Source organism: Borostomias antarcticus (genome assembly GCF_949987555.1).
Source record: "Borostomias antarcticus genome assembly, chromosome: 17".
NCBI classification, from domain to species: domain Eukaryota; kingdom Metazoa; phylum Chordata; class Actinopteri; order Stomiiformes; family Stomiidae; genus Borostomias; species Borostomias antarcticus.
This window is the reverse complement of record NC_140250.1, coordinates 14,215,040-14,237,389: the sequence shown is the minus strand read 5'-3', so window position 1 is coordinate 14,237,389 and position 22,350 is coordinate 14,215,040. Positions and strand designations below refer to the sequence as shown.

Sequence of the window (22,350 nt, the reverse complement as noted above, 5' to 3'; positions counted from 1 at the left end):
ATGGCTATTGATCTAGCTCGTGTTGTCTAGCTCGGAGCGGTGGTAGCTATGGTAACGGGGCACACCCCTACTAACACAGTACGTAAAACTGACGGGACACATCGGTGTAATTGTGGTAACTTTGCGACGTCACCAGCAGCGGACCTAGCTGACACCTAGCTGACACTTGCCTTTTCAGTCGCAAAATAACCAAAATAGCCGTCCTCAAGGACACTGAAAGGGAACGTAGCCGCCACTGCTGCTTAAATCCGTAACTACGATGTAATTAAATAACGTGACAATGTGGTTACATCACAGTCCCAATCTGACTTTATTGGAAATGTGTCACAGTGGGTCAGAACATTTGTAAATTACTTAGGTTTTAAAATAAATTTAAGTCATACAGTTACAGAATTGTAATAATGAGGAGAAATCCTGCATGTCTGTTTTGTGTGTAATTTCTCATTTACAGTTAATATTAACACTAAAGATTTGCAGTCTAGGCCTAATAAAAATAATGATAAAAAATATGCCTATGAATAAAGTCCTAATTTTGCAACCTAAATGTGAGCAATGAACGCTGAGCAGTGAACGTAGAATGCAAGGCATTGGGCTACTTTCTTAGGTGACACAATTGAAGAACTAGACAAACAAGTTACACACTCTGTGCCAGTAGGTGGCTGTATGCACATTAAAGTTGTTTGCGATCCGCCACTAAACCCAGCGAAGAAGAACGAGGACGGGTTAAACTTCCGCCCCGTTTGAAACAGAAGCGATTGAGAAAGACCAACACGCTGTCTTTGTCCCAGCGACAACACAGATCCTGTAAATATCTCAATTTCAATGTATACATTAGTATGTATACATACTATGTATTTTGGTATCGTCCCAGATAAAACACCAACGTTATGTGCAAGCTACCCTTTTGTAATGATTATCTATATGCAGATGCTCTCTTTCCAATGTTAGCTAACTAGCTAGCCAGCTAACGTGATTAGCCTTTTTCGGGCAATGGTGGAGTCTTCTCGAGTCTAGCAGGCTCGCGCGAGCTCCTGCACGTTCGTACTGTTTCATCGCTTGGAATAAAATGCGATAATTAGCTTACTCATTGATTTCCCATTAAGCCACGACACCGTTAGTATGTGTTTGTTTTTAGGCATTCATTTTTCCGAAGTTAACGTTAACAGAATACTAGAAGCCCCAACAACGGAGCTAGGCTAGCTAGCAGGATTTGTTATAGCAGCCATCTTGGCTCATTTGGTTACAGCAGCCATCTTGGTGGATTTCATGTTACTCTTAACTGTTGAAATGGTTGCTCATTCTGTCAAACGGGTAAAGAATTGTGTACTACGTTTTCACTCACATACAAATCCAAATTTTGCATAATAGGTACTCATGATGTGGACTACTAATAGAGGCGCTAAGACGGGGACAGGCGTGGCCAGGGGCAGTCCTGGGACAGCACCACAGGCTCTGTGAGTCTTGTTCAGTTGAATGCCCTCATGAGTATTAACAGAAGAGCACCATATACATATGCACACATACACTCTAACATGTCGCTCTCTCCTCAGCTCAGCCCAATGGTCTCTGATGGTTCTGTCTGGCCAGCCCTTAGGTGGAGAAACACCTGATCATCAATAAAGGCAGGCACACGTAAGTACAAATGCACATACGTTTCCATAGACGGGATAAACGAATGGGGATATTGATATTGAGTTAATGTTAGCGGTAGACATGTGAGATTCATAAGACGCATCACTGACGCCAGTGACGCCACAATATCAGGGAAATTGAGCAATTGCTTCCCTGTAGTGCAAACTTGCAAGATTCGCTCAGTTATTAACCCTTCTTGCCTTTTTTGTTGTTGGTTTTCTCTCTCCTCCTTCCTCTCTGTGCAGTTCTCCTGTGTGCTGAGCCGCTATCCCATGTATTGCCACTGCTGACAGGGTAGAGCTCAGCCCCATGCAGAAGTGAGTGATGAGGAGAGGGAAGATCATTTTCCCGTTTTTTTTCCCTCCAGTTTTAGGAACCGTCTCAAGAATGTGTTCCCCACTTTTATGCCTTTAAATCAGGGTTGGAGTATTCCAGGTGTGTGGCCATGGCCATGAACACCAGTAGAGGAGGGAACCAAGTGTCTCATTCTCTCTCCACAGTTGTGTGGTTGTAACCCCCCACTAGCTACATATTCATTCAATCTTTATTTAACCTTGTGAATCAATTGAGAGTAAGCTCTCATTTACAATGACGTATAATCACTCTATATTTGAACTTGTACTACAGGTGAGATAATCCTTTTTAATGGTCTCTCTCATTCGCTCTCCTAGCTGTGATGTTAGAGTTGTGCAAGACTTGGGTGTTCTCCTGCTCTGAGTGCCCATTCTCCTATACCTCCCAGATCTACCTCCACAAGCACATCAAGAGGAGCCATGACAACCTCTGTCTCTGCTGAGGAACACACAGAGCATTATGAAGTAGCCAGTGCCTTGGCGAAGGTGTTTGAGCAGCAGTCATCAATGGATTAACTCCCAAGACACAAGGAAGAGACAGCGCAACACACGCTATGACTCCAGTGACGAAGGTAATATAATAAAGTGCATTCAACCGTCCCAAAAGAGTACTACTTGAGTTGACTAATCTGAGCTAATTTACCTCTACTATATGTTCCAGTGCCCAGGCAGCCGGTCGGCAGAACTCAGACCAGACCAGCTATGCCAGGTGCCAGAGCCGGAAGGCCTGCTCTGCCAGTTATCAATGCAGGTATCCATGCATGTTTGTGTTGGTGAAATGTCTATGCATATTTGCACACTTACAGTTAACTCAGGACTTTCGGAAGACTCATGTACTCAGTTCACTAATTCGCTCATCTCACATCTCACTACTCGGCAGTAGATGTTCATCGCCCGGGTCCTTTGAGCCAAGGCGCTGTGAGCCCAGGCCCTTCAGCCCTTCAGACGTCCAGGCACGAGCAGCATGCATCAGCGATTAGCACCCCGGCCAGACCAGGTCAGGGTCTGACATGTCTCATGTCGAGTTGATTCTTCCCCTTATGCCAGAATCACTACGCCGCCAGCACCATAGTTTCCTGCTCATCCCTTTATCCTCTGGTTTTCAGGTAGTTCTCTGATGCCATCGCCTGTGAGACCAACAGCTCCAGCAGTGTTGCCATCAAGCTCTGCAGATGCTGGTATGCTGAATTTTGTGAACTACTTCATGCTGCATGTAGGGATATACTTTGAGCTGAATACCCATTATGGGACCGTACAATTACTTATAGCCACATCTGTGTTTAATATCCAGACTTCCAGAGGATGATGTGTCAGCAGTTCTCCAGCGTCATGCAGAGTCTGAGGGAGATGGCACAGACAATGATGAGGCTGGAGCAGAGACTGTCCGGCGAGTCTGCAGACAGCTATCGGGGAGCAGTACTGGATGACCTGCACCCTGCTAAAACGGAGGAGGAGCTGCTGGTCTTGGAGGAGCAGCTGAAGGACAAGGATCATCAAAGGAAGATGGTGAGTAACTTCAGGGCAGAACTTTGTTCCTTATTTTTGCAGGGAAGTGTTAAGGAAATGTAAAAGTAAATGATTGTCTTTATGTTTTGCAGACACGATATCCGAGTTCCATTGGCGGCAAAGATCTGCCAGATGTGGTCCGGCGGGTGCTGTCAGCCATTGCCATACACAGAGTGTGGTGTGTCTACAGCGTCCATGGGAAGAGGGGGAAGAAGCCTCTGAAGAATATGACCCTCTACAATGTCATATTACGTAAGGGATTGTTCATATTTTCGCAAAATAATACATTGTCTTTGCTTCATGCCATGTGCATTGAAACCATTCCCTTTTTGGTTAAAAGGTGCAGTTATGGCCTGTAAGCCAAGCACCACTGTGACGGAGGTGTCTGCCCAGCTGCAGGAGATGCTGAAACATGCCCCTGCTCGATTCAAAAAGGTATGTGATGTCAGGCAGTTAATTTTCTCGTATCCAGTGACATGGCACGCTTCCAATGAACGTATGCGACTTGCTTTTACAGCCATTTCATTATGTCCTTAGGCATCTGTTCCAGCCCAGCTGACCTCCCCAGCCCAGCCCCTGACCGCAGCTCCAGCCCTGACCACAGTGGAGTATTCAGATGAGGATGACCTCTTCTGCCCAGACCCTCGATTCAGATGTGGGTGACCCCCAGCCCGTCTCCCTAAACCTGCCTTTCCAGCCTGCCAGGATGGATGCCTTTTTTGTAAATAGTTTTTGTAAATTTTAACCTTTTTTTTGTGGGATACAACGGTCTGTTCCCGGTCTGCCTGCAACAGAATGCGCACTGTTTCATTTTTGTTTTTAGAACTTTTGCAATTGTCAGATAATGGGTTCCTAGCCAGAGCTTGTACATGCTTTTTTTTGCTTTTCTGGCTATGCGTAATGTGACAGACCGTAAACCTCATCCTTGTAAATATGTATACTTTTAATTTGTAATGTACTTTGTGTAATAAAATGTTCTAAACTGTTAATGGTGTTCAGTCTTATATTGGTTTGTATCATAATGCTTGCTGCTATATCCCCATATAGCATTAATTCGTTTTTGTACTGGTAAATGCTAAATATAGCCAGTGGTACTGCAAATGCTAAATATAGCCAGTGGTCAGTAAGTGACCATATTTGCACCGTGCGAAAAAGACGTGCAGACCAAGTCATATAAATACCTGTAAATCTAGTGTCAGCCAAGTGAGTTTATTACGGAAGTTCCTGCCCACGTTTTTTGCACGCGGCCGCACCATATTTGCACCGTTCGAAAAAGACGTGCAGACCTAGTCATATAAATACCTGTAAATCTAGTGTCAGCCAAGTGAGTTTATAACGGAGGTTCCTGCCCACGTGATCACGTGCGTTCTTTGCACGCGGCCGCAACTTCGGAATGACGTGTCGTTCTAACGTAGCGTCTACTAAACGGCAGATCTCGCGTTTCCGTAAATGGCCGCGTAATTTCCGCACGCGGCGCAGATGAATCGTCACCTATAGCGGCCGTATGTAGAACGTTTGCGCAACCTGCGTGTGTTAGTAGGGACGTCTGTCAATCATAATGATTCCAGTTGGTCATTTGCTCAGAGAACTGTCAATCAGTTGTAATGAATCACGCCCAGTTTTGAGTGAGTAAACTTTTTGAGTGGCAGATTCAGACCTATAAAAACATATTTTAAAATAATTTTTATGGATGAATTCTGAAATAGTTAAACACATTTGTTTTGTTGTTGCCTAAAGATATCTGGAAAGTGTTATATTGAATTACCATGTTAATCCTTTAAACCATTGAGAAAAAAAAACCTGAACCAATATTATTCTGCTTACTGGGCTAGACTTGAGAAATCCAAGAGGCAGCATACGGGATTAAAATGTGCAAGACTGCAGGAATAATATTTTGAGATATGAAATGCAAAAATGCTATTGCGGCACAACAGACTGACCAACAGACACTGGACCATACAACTTACTGACCAACAGACACTAGACCATAGAACCAAACAGCAGACACTGGACCACAGCCAACCAACAGACACAGAACTGTACAACCAACAGACAGACTCTTACTGTAACAAAACCAACCAAAATATACTGGACCATATAGCTGACTGACCAACAGACGCTGCACCATACAACTAACCAACATACACTGGACCATACAACTAACCAACATACACTGGACCATACAACCAATGCACAAAATGTGCATTCAACACATAAGAACTATAAATAAATTAATAACTGCTATAAAAGACATAAATAACAATAAAAAGCCCTAGCCAGTGTTAAAATTGTAAAAGTGGGGCAGGGGGTGTGGAGACTCAGATGTTGTTGTTATGAAGTCTGATGGCACAAAGGAACACCTGAACTGCTCTGTCTTGCACTTAGGTGGGATGAGCCTGAGGCTGAAGGTGTTCCCTGTCAGCCATAGCTCGTTATCGGAGGGGATGGGAGGGGTCGTCCAGAGTTCAGTTTGTTCCTCATCCTCCTCTCCACCACTACCTCCAGACTGTCCAGTTGTTTCCCCACGACAGAGCTGGCCTTCCTCACCAGCTTGTCCTGTCCGCCCTCTTGATGCTGTCTCCCCAGCAGGCCACGGCAAAGAACCGAGTGCAGGCTACCACAGACTGATAGAACGTGCAGGCTACCACAGACTGATAGAACGTGCAGGCTACCACAGACTGATAGAACGTGCAGGCTACCACAGACTGATAGAACGTGCAGGCTACCACAGACTGATAGAACGCCCACAGCAGCCTGCTACTCACTGAGCCTCCTAAGAAATAACAGTCTGCTCTCTTCTTTCCTTTAGAGGGCCTCGGTGTTGTCTGTGTCCAGTCTAGTTTTTTGTTCAAGTGCACTCCCAAGAACTTGTATGAGTCAAACATCTAAATTTCCTCCCCCTGGATGGTTGACCAACAGACACTGGACCATACAACCAACCAACAGACACTGGGCCATACAACCAACCAACAGACACTGGGCCATACAACCAACCAACAGATACTGGGCCATACAACAGACCGACCAACAGACACTGGACCATACAGCCAATCAACAGACACTGGACCACAACCAACCAAACAATGGGCCATAAAACAGACTGACCAACTGACCATGGACTAGACCATACAACCACCCAGCAAACACTGGACCACAACTGTACTGGGTTTATTCTAATAATTAATAAGTGAGTAGTTGAGAATGCCAAGGTTCACCTTTCTAAGTCCAAAGCTGGGTACTTTTATTCAAACAGTACAAATTTGAAAAAGCGGGCTCGCTGAACGAGACAGACATTCCACCAAGAGCAATGATTATCCTCAAAACACAACATTATATCCAGTGTGGGTACAACCCATACATGCCTATGTAAAACTACACTAACCAATCATATGAGAGGGTTAACAGAGAGTAAGGCGGTTCTACAGGTCAACAGCTGACCTGGGTTCATTTCAATGATCAAAGAGAGCTGGGATGAGGGGACCCCTGGGGGGTCTCCTGCCATAAAACCTTCACGCTTTAGAGGGGGACATCAGGGCAAACAAGCAGAGACAGCTGCCCTACTGTATAACACATAGGACAGTGTGAAACAAAATCAATATTTCCTATGACAATGTATTGATCAGAGCATAAACGTATGTATAATATAGACTGACCAACAGACACTAGACTACTAGACCATACAACCAGCAAATATACACTGGACCATACAACCATCCAACAGACACTGGGCCATAAAACAAACTGACCAACAGACACTGGGCCATACAACCAACTGACCAACAGAGACTGGGCCATACAACCAACCAAAGGACACTGGACCATGAAACATACTGACCAACAGACACTGGACCATGAAATAAACTGACCAATAGTCACTAGACCTTACAACCAACCAATAGACACAAGATCAATATTTCCTACATGTATGACAATGTCTTGATCACTAACTTATTTATAATACAGACTGACCAACAGACACTAGGCTAGACCATACAGCCAGTCAACAGACACTGGGCCACACCACCAATCAACAGACACTGGACCATACAACAGATCGACCAACAGACATTAGACCATACAACCAGCCAACAGACACTGGACCATACAACAGACTGACCAACAGATACTGGACCACAACCATCCAACAGATACTGGATAATACAACTGAGGCCAGCTGACAGGCTGAAGTGATTGTCAGAGAGCCTGGCAGAGCCAGCAACAGATCTAGTTTCACAGGAAGTCAAACAATAATTGTCTCGCCCACGGCATTATGGGAAAATGAGGATATCCCTGATTTGAGGGAAAGCAAGACAAAAGCTGCTGTGGCACTGAAACATCTCTGACCAGAAGATGAACTCTGTTACCTTTACACACACACACACACACACACACACACACACACACACACACACACACACACACACACACACACACACACACACACACACTCTCTCTCTCTCTCTCTCTCTCTCTCTCTCTCTCTCTCTCTTTCCCCATATACTAATACTACCAGTCAGCCATTTCCATGGAGTTGCAGTGATAAGACACAAGTCACCAAGCATGCATTGGAGATACAGAAGTCAGTGACTAATATCGCTTCTTAATATCAAATACCTTTAAGCATCTACTGTAGTGGCGCAAATCACGACCTGACACTGAATAGCGAAAAAGGGGAAACATTCTCCATAACTGACGAGTGAGCACTATGAGCGCATCAAAGCCGACTTGTCCTCTGTGTCCAGTCTGTGGGTTAATGCCAGACAGGCTCATTTGTGTGGAGGTGAAATTACGCATTGTTTTGCCCAAGGGAGGAAAATCCATAGGACGTTATCAGTGTTGAGCAGTGAGAGAGAGAGAGCTGGAGATAAGGCAGCCACAGGCAGAGAGAAACCTGCAGGTGATCTCCGCTACTCAGACAGGCCAGCAACGATGCATGCATGGATCACTGAGCAGGAAGGATAGCAGACTACAGGGTTTTACACACAGCACCTCAATATGTACTGTAATATAAGAGAATTCCTGAGAATAATCACGTTAGCATGTGCGTATGTGCGTTTATGAACATAATGGATGAGCATACAATGTGTGTGTGTGTGTGTGTGTGTGTGTGCGTGCGTGTCATTGTGTGTGTGTGTGTGTGTGTGTGTGTGTGTGTGTGTTAGTGAGTGAAACGTCATTATCAGATGGAGGAGGCGGGGCCTTCTCTCTCCCGAACCAGGAACCATAATGAGCTCCTCAACAGCACCCAAGCTGTCTGCCCAAATAAATCACTCCCCCCCGCCCCTCACATACACACACACACACACACACACACACACACACACACACACACACACACACACACACACACACACACACACACACTCACACCCATAGCCTTGTTCAGCACGCACACCAAACTGACAATAGAGTAAATTGAACCCAAAAAAAGGATGATTTACTTTTTCTTTCATCTAGCAACCCTATCCTTCTGCCTGGATATCTTTCTGTTTCAAGGTTGCAAGCCGTGGTAGAGCAGAATAAGAACAATGTGATTTAGTAAATGTTCCTCTCTAGATGAGAGCCAGAAGGATCAAAGTAAAACCACCCACTATATTTTGGTCTAAGCGTGAGTCAGTGCGACAGAGTCAAGTTGTTATTTTATGAGACATGTTAATGTCATTAAACTGCTGGTCATGGCTCCTCCGCTCCATCAATAACAGTCAGTGCTGCACCGGCCAATCTGCTCTCCAAGGAGACGAGTGTGTGTGTGTGTGTGTGTGTGTGCGTGTGTGTGTGTGTGTGTGTGTGTGTGTGTGTGTGTATGTGTGTGTGTGTGTGTGTGTGAACAAGCTTTTGAGAGAGGTGTGCACTGGAGATCACACTAGCTCTCTGGACTGGTGAGAGGGACGAGTTCCCTCGTCTCTCAGAGAAATGTCCCCTGAGCCAGCGTGACGTCAGTGAACACACAGCTGTCTGTTTCAAATGAAGCCTCTGAAGCAGAGCACTGTCTGCCTGTCCCTCTGTCTGTCTGTCTGTCTGTCTGTCTGTCTGTCTGTCTGTCTGTCTGTCTGTCTGTCTATCTATCTGTCTGTCTGTCTGTCTGTCTGTCTGTCTGTCTGTCTGTCTGTCTACCTGTCTGTCTACCTGTCTGTCTCTCTGTGTCTGTCTGTCTGTCATGTCTGTCTGTCTACCTACATGTCTGTCTGTCTGTCTGTCTGTCTGTCTGTCTACCTGTCTGTCTCTCTGTCTGTCTGTCTACCTGTCTGTCTCTCTGTGTCTGTCTGTCTATCTGTCTATCTATCTGTCTGTCTGTCTGTCTGTCTGTCTGTCTGTCTGTCTGTCTCTCTGTGTCTGTCTGTCTGTCTGTCTGTCTGTCTGTGTCTGTCTGTCTGTGTCTGTGTCTGTCTGTCTGTCTGTCATGTCCAAGGTTATAATAGTTTTGCTTTTTTCATTAGTTTTTATTTTTATATCGTTTTAACTTTTTGTTATCAATTTCAGTTTAGTTCTGATTAGTTTTAAAGCAGGTTTGGTAGTTTAGTTTAGTTTTTATTTTTTGAAAATGCTTAGTTTTAGTTTAGTTTTGATTAGTTTCAGTATTAGTTTTAGTTTTTTATTCTTCTGTGCTAGCCTTGTGAGACCATCCTGATCTCCTGAGCTCATGTTGTTTCACTCTGTATGAAACAAACCATCTGGCGCACGTCAGGTTACTTCTGCGCAGGAGCACAGCTAAAGAACATGGAGGATAGATTTCATATCCACCCAAAATACTAGGCTTGTACATGAAATGAAAAAGACTAAAACTAAGGACATTTTCTCTATAATTTTAGTTTATTTTAGTTAGTTTTGTAAACACACAATACAGTTTTAGTTAGTTATCGTTTTTTTGTAAAGTCTAGTTTTTATTTTTATTTCAGTTAACTAAAATGTTTTTTTCACACCTAGTTTTCGCTTTTTAGTTAGTTTTCGTTAACTATAATAACCTTGGTCATGTCTGTCTGTCTACCTACATGTCTGTCTGTCTGTCTGTCTGTCTGTCTGTCTGTCTGTCTGTCTGTCTGTCTACCTGTCTGTCTCTCTGTGTCTGTCTGTCTGTATGTCTGTCTGTCTGTCTGTCTACCTGTCTGTCTCTCTGTGTCTGTCTGTCTGTCATGTCTGTCTGTCTGTCATGTCATGTCTGTCTGTCTGTCATAGCCTTGTAGTACTGTATGTTTGTGTATGTGGAAGCATCAAGCCTGGGCATGATGGGATTCAAACAGAAAACCGGCCTGTAAACTGAAGGACTGCTACATCACTACTGTATAAGAGGGTCTATTACATCCCTACTGTATAAGAGGGTCTATTACATCACTACTGTATAAGAGGGTCTATTACATCACTACTGTATAAGAGGGTCTACTACATCACTACTGTATGAGAGGGTCTATTACATCACTACTGTATAAGAGGGTCTATTACATCACTACTGTATAAGAGGGTCTATTACATCACTACTGTATAAGAGGGTCTACTACATCACTACTGTATAAGAGGGTCTATTACATCACTACTGTATAAGAGGGTCTGCTACATCACTACTGTATAAGAGGGTCTATTACATCACTACTGTATAAGAAGGTGTACTACATCACCACTGTATAAGAGGGTCTATTACATCACTACTGTATAAGAGGGTCTATTACATCACTACTGTATAAGAGGGTCTATTACATCACTACTGTATAAGAGGGTCTATTACATCACTACTGTATAAGAGGGTCTATTACATCACTACTGTATAAGAAGGTGTACTACTGTACATCACCACGGTATAAGAGGGTCTATTACATCACTACTGTATAAGAGGGTCTATTACATCACTACTGTATAAGAGGGTCTATTACATCACTACTGTATAAGAAGGTGTACTACATCACCACTGTATAAGAGGGTCTGCTACATCACTACTGTATAAGAGGGTCTATTACATCACTACTGTATAAGAAGGTGTACTACATCACTACTGTATAAGAGGGTCTATTACATCACCACTGTATAAGAGGGTCTACTACATCACTACTGTATAAGAAGGTGTACTAAATCACTACTGTATAAGAGGGTCTATTACATCACTACTGTATAAGAGGGTCTATTACATCACTACTGTATAAGAGGGTCTACTACATCACTACTGTATAAGAGGGTCTATTACATCACTACTGTATAAGAGGGTCTTCTACATCACTACTGTATAAGAGGGTCTACTACATCACTACTGTATAAGAGGGTCTACTACATCACTATTGTATAAGAGGGTCTATTACATCACTACTGTATAAGAGGGTCTACTACATCACTACTGTATAAGAGGGTCTATTACATCACTACTGTATAAGAGGGTCTTCTACATCACTACTGTATAAGAGGGTCTACTACATCACTATTGTATAAGAGGGTCTAATACATCACTACTGTATAAGAGGGTTTATTACATCACTACTGTATAAGAGGGTCTACTGCATCACCACTGTATAAGAGGGTCTAATACATCACTACTGTATAAGAGGGTCTATTACATCACTACTGTATAAGAGGGTTTATTACATCACTACTGTATAAGAGGGTCTACTGCATCACTACTGTATAAGAGGGTCTATTACATCACTACTGTATAAGAAGGTGTACTACATCACCACTGTATAAGAGGGTCTGCTACATCACTACTGTATAAGAGGGTCTATTACATCACTACTGTATAAGAAGGTGTACTACATCACTACTGTATAAGAGGGTCTATTACATCACCACTGTATAAGAGGGTCTACTACATCACTACTGTATAAGAAGGTGTACTAAATCACTACTGTATAAGAGGGTCTATTACATCACTACTGTATAAGAGGGTCTACTACATCACTACTGTATAAGAGGGTCTTCTACATCACTACTGTATAAGAGGGTCTAATACATCACTACTGTATAAGAGGGTCTACTACATCACTATTGTATATGAGGGTCTACTACATCACTACTGTATAAGAAGGTGTACTACATCACTACTGTATAAGAGGGTCTATTACATCACTACTGTATAAGAGGGTCTATTACATCACTACTGTATAAGAGGGTCTACTACATCACTACTGTATAAGAAGGTGTACTACATCACTACTGTATAAGAGGGTCTATTACATCACCACTGTATAAGAGGGTCTACTACATCACTACTGTATAAGAAGGTGTACTACATCACTACTGTATAAGAGGGTCTATTACATCACTACTGTATAAGAGGGTCTATTACATCACTACTGTATAAGAGGGTCTACTACATCACTACTGTATAAGAGGGTCTATTACATCACTACTGTATAAGAGGGTCTACTACATCACTACTGTATAAGAGGGTCTATTACATCACTACTGTATAAGAGGGTCTTCTACATCACTACTGTATAAGAGGGTCTAATACATCACTACTGTATAAGAGGGTCTACTACATCACTATTGTATAAGAGGGTCTATTACATCACTACTGTATAAGAGGGTTTATTACATCACTACTGTATAAGAGGGTCTACTGCATCACTACTGTATAAGAGGGTCTATTACATCACTACTGTATAAGAGGGTCTATTACATCACTACTGTATAAGAGGGTTTATTACATCACTACTGTATAAGAGGGTCTACTGCATCACTACTCTATTAGGAACAGACCTTGTAGAAAGAACACAGCTATTCAAGTCTACATGCTCCTTTCCATTTCCACACATTTTGAGCACTCTAGGAATCCAACACATGTTGTCATGATGACCTGACCTTAGCGGCCTCTAGTGTAACGCTGTGCATGGCGTACTCTTGTTGTGTATCATGTGACTCACCCCCGCAGGTCTCGCCATCGTGTGTAGGGCAGACCCAGTCACGGCACTCGCACCGGGGTCCATAGAACTTCCCCGGGTCGGTGATTGGGCAGATGCACACCCCGCAGTCACACTCGCCCCGCCCACTGCAGATCAGGCCATCGGGGGTCCGACAGCGTCGCTGGGACGACTCCGCAGATAGCTTACACACATCCTCCACCTGGCTGGAAGACAAGAGAGATAGACTGGGTCCACCACAGAATCACAATGGCTATGAGTGAATGTGTATCGAAATGCCTGTGGTTCCTTTAGCCAATAGTGCAGCGCACCTGTAGACTCCCCAGTTAACAGAAAATGTAGCCTGGACACTGGGATCACGCTGTTCCCCCCCTCATTTACAGTGTTGACGAGTTCACGCAAATACACAAATATCAACAGAACAAATATAATATACAATAAAAAATAATAATTAAAAACAATTGCAGGTCGAGGTACAAATGCCAAGAGCCAAGGATTTAAACTCTACGGCTGAAGGAAGTATCTCAAGCTTTAGAGTCCGTTGTAGAGTATTCCAGGTTTAAGGAGCACAGAGTTCAGAATGCACACAAGGAACCCTGAAAACAAACTGGTAGGTACCAACGCTCCAGTCCAACAGGGAAAAGATGTATGGTGGAAGTTTACCAATAATGGCTTTTAAAATAAACAAATACCAGTGATAGTAGCGCCTTACAGAGAGAGGAGACTAGCCTACCTTATCATAAAGAACACAGTGGTGGGTGTCATCACTATCACCCATAATAAATCTTAGGGCAGAGTGGTAGACAGTCTAGGGGTTTCAGGGTAGTCAAAGAAGCATATCTATAGATTGTGTCACCATAGTCTAATACTGATAAGAAGACAGCTTGAACAATTCTCTTCCTGCTGAACATAGGAAAGCTTGAATGGTTTCTGTACAGGAAGCCAATTTTCTGCCACAGCTTAGAGGCTAGACAGTACATGAAACCTGAATGAGAGTTTATCATCCAGCCACAGACCAAGATATTTGTACTCAGGGACTCTCTCAATATGCGAGCCTTTAGCAATTAGTAAATGAAGCCTATCATAATCTGTAATCCTGGCTCTAGAAAACAACATCAATTTAGATTTGCTAGGATTAAGGACTAGTTTCAAATTGATGAGAGCTTCTTGCAGCATATTTAAAGAAAGCTGCAGCTTCTCAGTGGCTTCCTGAACAGTATCTGCAATACAGTAGACAACGGTATCATCAGCATATAGATGAGCATGACAGCCAGTTAGTACAGAGACAATATAATTAATATAGATATTGAAAAGGACAAGACCCAACACTGAGCCTTGGGGATCGAATGTTACCCAATTTCACACACTGACACCTTGATGACAGATAGTCCTGAAACCAATCACAAGCACCTCTATCCAAACCAATACTACATAGTCTATTTAAAAGCAGGTAGTGGTCGAATGTATCAAATGCTTTTGACAGATCTACAAAGAGGGCAGCACAATGTTTCCTGATGTCTAATGCCGAGATGTTGTCATTAGTAACAAGAGTAACAGCAGAAATGGTGCTGTGGTTAGCTCTGAATCCAGATTGGTAAGTATACCTAAAACTGAGTGACTTGAAAGAAAAGATTTCCTCTCTCCATCTCTCTCATTATCCTCACCACTCTAGAACTGTCTGTCGTTCCTTTGCAGGCTCTAAAGCCCCCCCCTCTCTGTCTTGGATATTAATGATTTCTCTCACATTGTAGGTAATTTCTCTCACTGTTCTCATCCCTATTTTAAGCACAATGTGAGCTTCTATTTCAGCTCCTTCTGTATTATGGATAGGCCCATGTGTTGACACTTCACAGAAACAGCAGGAAACCAAAGAGAACCATAAGCTGGATTGTTCTATGGTGAGAGGGACGTGATGTGAGAAATGAGATGTTTGGTTGCAAAACAAGATAAACGGTATCCATTTTGAGAAATGTCGGTTATTGTGGACAAACGCATTTTAAGGTACATCAAAAATGTATTATCTTAAAATCTGATTACAGAAATATTTCACACATAGAGAAAGGTACCTATTGTCGAGTGCAGGTCCTGTATGTAGGGGAGAGCGGGGCGCATTGGAGCATGAGGCGCGTCGGACCACTGGGCTTTTAAGGTGATCTGTTGTAGCTACAAGGACATATTTTGGTGAACACACCTCTCTACGTCACGTCAACCTATCCTGAAGTCGGCGGGAGTATTTGAAAATCTTTAAACATTTTCCTGGCGATCATCTATTTTTACCCCATGTAAGTAATTTTTTTTTATGCTAGTGTTTTTTGATTTATACCTTGTGTATACATGTCACAGAATCCAAACATATATCATTTTAATCACTGTTTAAGTGGCTATAAGATAGAATAATTTTCGTGTTTCATGCTACATACCACTGAGTGACAGCTAGCCAGATAGCTAGCCTCTGGTAGATGGGGCGCTTTGGACCACTGTGGTCCAACGCGCCTCACATTCAATGATCATGCATTTGTGGGACTTTAGTCAAGTTAGTGACATTGTGAGACACCCCCACTTGTTTTATTTTTGCATTTTTTAGGTACTGGGATACTGTATTTTATTCACTTGCAATTGAGATAGGCTATTCATGTGCATTTATCACGATTTTAATAGGTTCATTATGGCTAGAACGGGTTAAGCCGCAAACGCACTGGAAGCTTTTGGTGCGTGATCGGCCACTTAAAACAATTGGTGTACTTCAAAACGCTAGCGTCAGACTCTTCTTCGTCTGGGGCTTTATGATTTAACTTCATAATTTAACTTATGCTTTAACTTCTTTTATCCTGTCCCCAATGTGTGTGTAGCGTTCACGTGTGTTTGTAGCAGCATGAGCTGCATGTGCGGAGTAACCAATGGCGATCAGAATGTCTCACCTTTAACCTGGCACATGACTAAACCAACCAATGAGAATAATAGTTCGAATTAGATCATTCTGAAACCAATGAATTACTCTGAATAGACAAGATAAAATACTAAATATAGGAGCAAATATTGTATAGAACATGACATTATTAGGCCTATACATAATAAATACCTAACAGTATAAATAATGCATGCAGGTAGTGAAAAAGCATGTATGTAGCACATAACATATAGTTGTCAGAAGATAATGTTATTTGCATGGGTTTTTAAGGCAATGTACTATATTGGTCCAATGCGTCCCACTACGTGGTCCAACGCGCCTCACCCATGAGGCGCGTTGGACCGTTTTCACATCCGCCACTTTTGGCAAAACTGCAAGAAACTGGTAAGTGCTGGAAACCTCGTTTTGATGTCCTTTTGTAGCCAACAGATATAGGTATACATGTATAGCAAACTTCATAATAAAACCGAAATAATTTTTAAATAAATAAGCTTAAGGCAAAAAATGGTCTGACGCGCCCCGCTCTCCCCTACTGTACTGTATGTTTTTTGAGCCTGGCCACCGAAGATTACAAGCATTGCCGACTCTTCTTCCGATTACACCACACACAGAGCCTGGCAAACCTCCTTTCATTTCCAAATTGAGCACTAGAGTTCCATGTTCTGGAGAAGACAGAGATGGGAACTGGCTGATATATATTCTGTATATGATGAACCAGTGGAAGAATCAGGCATGTGATGTGTGAAAGACAGTGGTAGTCCATTGGTCCAATCCATTAAAATAGGGTGAAAAGGATTGATGATAAATGATCAAACAGCACATGATCAACCCCCCTCTCACACACACTCAGACACACACACACACACACACACTCACAACCACAGACACACACTGCCGCCTGCCTGATCTGTTTACCTATGCCTTTCCCAGTCAGGCTTGTTTCATTGTTTCTGAAATTCCTTTCTATTCCTGCCCTGTTGCCTGCGAGGCTGAGGCCCTTCCTGTTCTGAGACGACGGACCCATTTCAAAGACTCCAGGCAAGGATCAAGTGTTCCTGTCACTCCCCGTAGAGGAACGTCTCCGCTTGCTCAGCTGCACACTTTACAGTGTCCCACTGAGGTGTTTCTTTCCATCCTAGCCTGGCGGAGAATGTTTTGGGTGAGAAATGGGTCCACAAACGAGCAGCACTGCGAGAAGGAAACCACTGTAATTACCCAGAGTTCACAGTGGCTGTCACGTTTAATGGTTTCCGTGTGCCTGGACACCATATTAACCAATGAACACTTGGGATATAGACTGCTAGGCTACCGCAGATCTCAGCCCCTACCCATGGTGCACCTGCTTTGGGTAAACAGCTCCTTCCCCAGCTGAGTCAGGTTTACAGGCCGAGTCATGTGGTTCCACTTACCTCCCTGTGGGCGATACTGGAGAAGACAGAGGGGAAGAGAGATGGGGTTTCCATATTCACATAGACAAAACTATTCTACCATATTTATGCTTGGAGTTTCAAGTGAGACGAAAGAGGGAGGGAAGAAAAAACAAAATCCTTTACAGACACACTGGGGTTTTGAGTTCACACATTACCACTCCCCAAAAAACATTTTCTACTAAACGTTAAATATGGCAGCCTGCGATGGTCAACAAACGTATAGTGGACGTTGTCATGGCCAATTCTGATCAGCTTATAGTGAAAGCTTGCAGCGCCTATCCACTGCCTCTCCATGCTAACAGCAGAGCATCAGCCATCCAGGAAAGTTTCTCATTGTGCCAATAAGAAAGTATAACTTTGTCCTGTGACAGACCATCTGACTGTGTGGTATGACATATCTGGCAGCTGCTAGTACAAACTGTACAGAAAGCACTGGCTAAACCTAGGATACTCCTCCACACTTTTTCACTCGCTATAAGTTTCCGCTGGCAACTCCTCCACTCCCCCTCCACCTCATCTCACACACATTATTTCTGTCTCTCTCTCTGTCTCATTGTGCCCTTTTTTTCAAGCCTCAAACGAATAGGAAAAAACAAATCGACTTGTATGGAAACTCACCTCAGGGATTGTAACAAACTGTCCTGGACCGCCGAGAGCAGGATCACAAGCAGTGACACTAACAAGGAATGCACCACAGCGTCCGCATGCATCTTTAAATCCCAAAGAAACCTGAAGTGAAGGAACTCACAGGAATTCCCCAATATTTTCCGTCCCAAACAGATGGAGAGAGGGAGTGAGGTAGGGAGAGAGAGAGAGAGAGAGAGAGAGAGAGAGGGAGCAGCAGGCTGGTCAGAGCAAGCTGGAACTCTTCAGAGGCCAATAGTTCTCTCCTCTCTCTCATACAAGTGCCTTTGATTAGGACTGACTCTCACGCAGGCAGGGTCCAGGCTGACAGCAGAAAGGGGGAAGTGGAAAGAGGGAACACGCTCTCTGGCCAGCATAGAGGGATAACATGAGAAAGGGAACTTGCTGGCTGACAAGAGACAGAGAAAGGAGAAAAGGGTGAGAGTGAACTGGCTGGGCGAGAGAGAGAGAGAGAGAGAGAGAGAGAGAGAGAGAGAGAGAGAGTTGCTGGCTGGGCAGGAGAATTGGAGAGAAGGAAAGTATGAGAAAATGAACCTGATGCCAAAAGAAAGGTTAAGTTACCTTAGACCACATAATTAGGAACAGCTTTGCATCCAGATGACTTGTCATTATTATATCTGTGTTTTTACATTTTAATTCCTTTGATGCAGTGTCTTGGTCAAAGGCGTAGACACCTTGGCATACACTTTCAGTGTTCTCTTTAAACAATAACTTGTATTTTTACTGGCAGTCAGCGTGGAGTTTGGATGACTGAAAGGGCACACAATTTCTTCAGCTTTGACTTAGGTCCCCTGGTGAACATCATACACACACAAGCTTCATATGGTAAATGCACGTATATAGCGCTTTTATCCAAAGCGCTTAACAATGGCCTCTCATTCACCCATTCACACTCACATCCACACAACAATGGAGGCAGCTGCCATGCAAGGTGTTTAGCATGCTCATTGGGATACATTTTGGGTTCAGTGTCTTGCCCAAGGATATGAGGACAGGAGGAGCCGGGATTCAAACCGCCAACCCTACGATCATTAGACGACCTGCTCTCCCTCTTGAGCCTCACTCGCCCATGGCAAGAACTTGATGATACAAGGCTTTTAACCAACCCTAAACAAAAGCTTTAGTTATATAGCCTAGGCATTGGGAATGGAAAAAAACAACAACCTTCCACACAATCTGAGGAACGTGTAGCACTATTGGCCAGGTTTCCGGAACGAGTTAAGAAGCACTTAACTCCAAAGTATTTCTTAACTCCTATACAAAGGGTTTCTTAAGAAGGTTCTTTATCGGGAAACGTGGCCATACAGGTAGCCTATCTTGCTAACACATATAGTATGTGGTTAGCACTAGCCTGTAGCATCTCACACTGCTCTTAGTCAAAGCCTGGCCTATTTCTTTGCCATATATTGATGTAGGTAGTGGAGCCTAGTGATGGTTTCTAAGCACTCATTGTTCAATATTCTAATCAAGGGTCCACTACTGAACTCAGGTAATCCATCAGACCAAGTACTCCCACGGGGTTACATTACAGTATAGGAGCAAAACAACAGCACGTTACCCAACCAAAGCCTTTATGCATTGGCAGATCCTTTATACCAGCCACCAGACAACTGCCTCACACCACTTTCCCCTAACCCTGTATATCAGGCGATCCATATTTTTTTTCAAGTGAGTCCCGACCAAGTGTTAACTTACTTTATTTATTTTATGCCAAAAAAAACCTCCTCACATATTCTGGATTGGTTTTTATGCATTGGCACAACCATTAATTGTCTAATGCTTTCACTGATGCAATGGTTTTATGGATTAGCCTTGGGTGCCAAAGCATTACAGGATTGGCTAAATATATTATAGTTGCCTTCAAATTCCCAAGTTCACGCTATTGCAACGATTTACAATGTCCTCTGTGTTCAGAACTTGGTAAGTTGAAGTCAATGATATAAACAATGTCATCCTATTATGTTCTCAAACGCGGCGTGTTTTTGTTGAGGTGGCGTCTTCTGGCAGCTGCTGCTGGATGCACTAAATGGATTAGCATTCAATACAAATCAATACAATTCATTTTTTCGTTTTTCCTAGTTGCCTAATTGTCTTGAACATAGCAGCAGGCTGTTTCTGAGCGTGCCCCACGAGCCTGACGACTGCTGCTAGGGGATGCTTGTGCTCGAGCGCCTTTGCAGCTGATGTGATTGCAGGTCGCGCGCGCACCCGCTCTCTCCATCATCGCAACACCGGAAAAACGCTGATGTCATGGATTGAACGACATACCGGCGAAAAAGGGAATAAAGACACACCTCGTAAGTGATCTAACATGCTTCTGATGCCAGAAATCATTACACCGAGTCGCTGCAGAATGTATAGGCTACAGTGTGGATTATACACGGGATGCGCGAGATAGCCTATCACACTGCTCTGTTGTGTTCTCCGGGAAGTAGGCTATAGGCTGCGTGTTGGCTGTGGTCAGGCCCTCATTGAAAACCCTCATTTTCCATTAGGTTTCGACTAGAATCGCATATCCACCTTTGACAAGCACTCTGTCTATGCCTTATAAAAGCCTCTGCCATTCTAAGCACGCCTGTCATTATCGCCGTCGAATACTTCCTTGTTTTTCTTGTAGGTTTTCAATGTAGCTTCTTGCCATATAGCGCCTCCCATCCGTTACCATAGTAACCTTGGAGCGGCAGATGTCTGTCATGTCCCAATGAATCCAGAACGAGCTGGGTCGCAGGCGTGCCACAGGAACAGGTAGGCTACGACCTTAAACACATTATTTGACATTGGTATAACTAGTTGCATTCAAAACAGACACTGTTAATGCATATGTCCTAGGAAGATGCTGCCATTACCATAAATGGAAAACAAACGTTTTATAGTTATTAGATAGATAGATAGATAGATAGATAGATAGATAGATAGATAGATAGATAGATAGATAGATAGATAGATAGATAGATAGGTTCATTTGGGCAGGGAATAACTGAGACCAAGGGGGTATTCCATAAAGCTGGCTAACTGAGTAAGCCTGACTTGCACAAAGTAAACTCGGAAAACTTTTTTTTTAATTATTTCTTTTACTTCAGTCCATGTTCCAGATTTGAAGAGCAGCTAAGCAGTAAGCAGCTAAAAACTGGCTGATGCTATTCATGCCAAGCGACAGGACACAACAGTTGTTGGGTGTTCCTTCGCGCTCCACTGAAAAGTTAAAATATTGGGGCCCAGTCTCAATGTCCACCCTTACGGACTCACAGACTTTGAGGCATGTTCCCCCTTAAGTACATGAGGGCTCTCTGGCAGACATTTTGAGCCCTTTATGCCCCCTTACCGTAAGTCTGCACTTCTGCCTAAGGGAATTACCCACAGTTCATATTGATGTGACGTAAAACGATGGTTATGCATTGTAACCCTAGTTCTATGAGCGGAGCCCCACAAGGCTAGCTCTTATTGGCTATTGAAACCTATTTTCTAAAACCTAAATCTATACAAGCAAATACTGTCATCTCGTCTCATCCCTGCACCCTGTCCAATGTTATCTCTGTTATTTACCATGCCCAAAGGAAATTCCTAGTATGTTGAAAAACTACGGTGGCAATATAACAAATTGTGATTGTGATTCTTACTGAATGGATGGCTATGTGATTTCTCATTATGTCGTGTCCTCACAGTTCAATTGTGTGCATTGCTTGTCAAACCCGTTCACTGGCTGACTTGCATGTCTAAATGTTTCGACCTCATCATGAGCATGGCACAATTCTCAATGTGATCGGTATAATTTACACTTGACTTAAACTGGTATGTATCACATTCATAATGTGACAGATGTACAGATGACTGTACAGTCAGTGTACAGTGTACAGTCAATGTACAGTGACAGATGTACATCGAGTTAAAGGAGTAGTAAAGGGGAAATGCATGTTTAGCCCTGTTTTAAGGTTACTTATGATCATATATATATGGTTCAGATCAAAACGTTGACAAAGCTAGCATTTTCGAGAAAGTTGATAATTGCTCTACCACCGTTTTGGTCATACAATGGATGT

The 22,350-nt window shown here is 43.2% G+C and overlaps 1 protein-coding gene across 1 annotated transcript in view; it reads right to left on the bottom strand.

The window, feature by feature from the left end:
- Positions 1-18,378, bottom strand: part of itgbl1 (integrin, beta-like 1) — a gene marked incomplete at both ends in the record, with an annotated part of 83,741 nt that extends 65,363 nt beyond the window's left edge. Inside the window, 2 exons of the mRNA XM_084452010.1 lie at positions 13,334-13,536; positions 18,287-18,378. Of these exons, the coding sequence (XP_084308136.1) occupies positions 13,334-13,536; positions 18,287-18,378 (295 nt within the window). The remainder of the gene's footprint in view (positions 1-13,333; positions 13,537-18,286) is intronic.
- Positions 18,379-22,350: the final 3,972 nt, after the last annotated feature.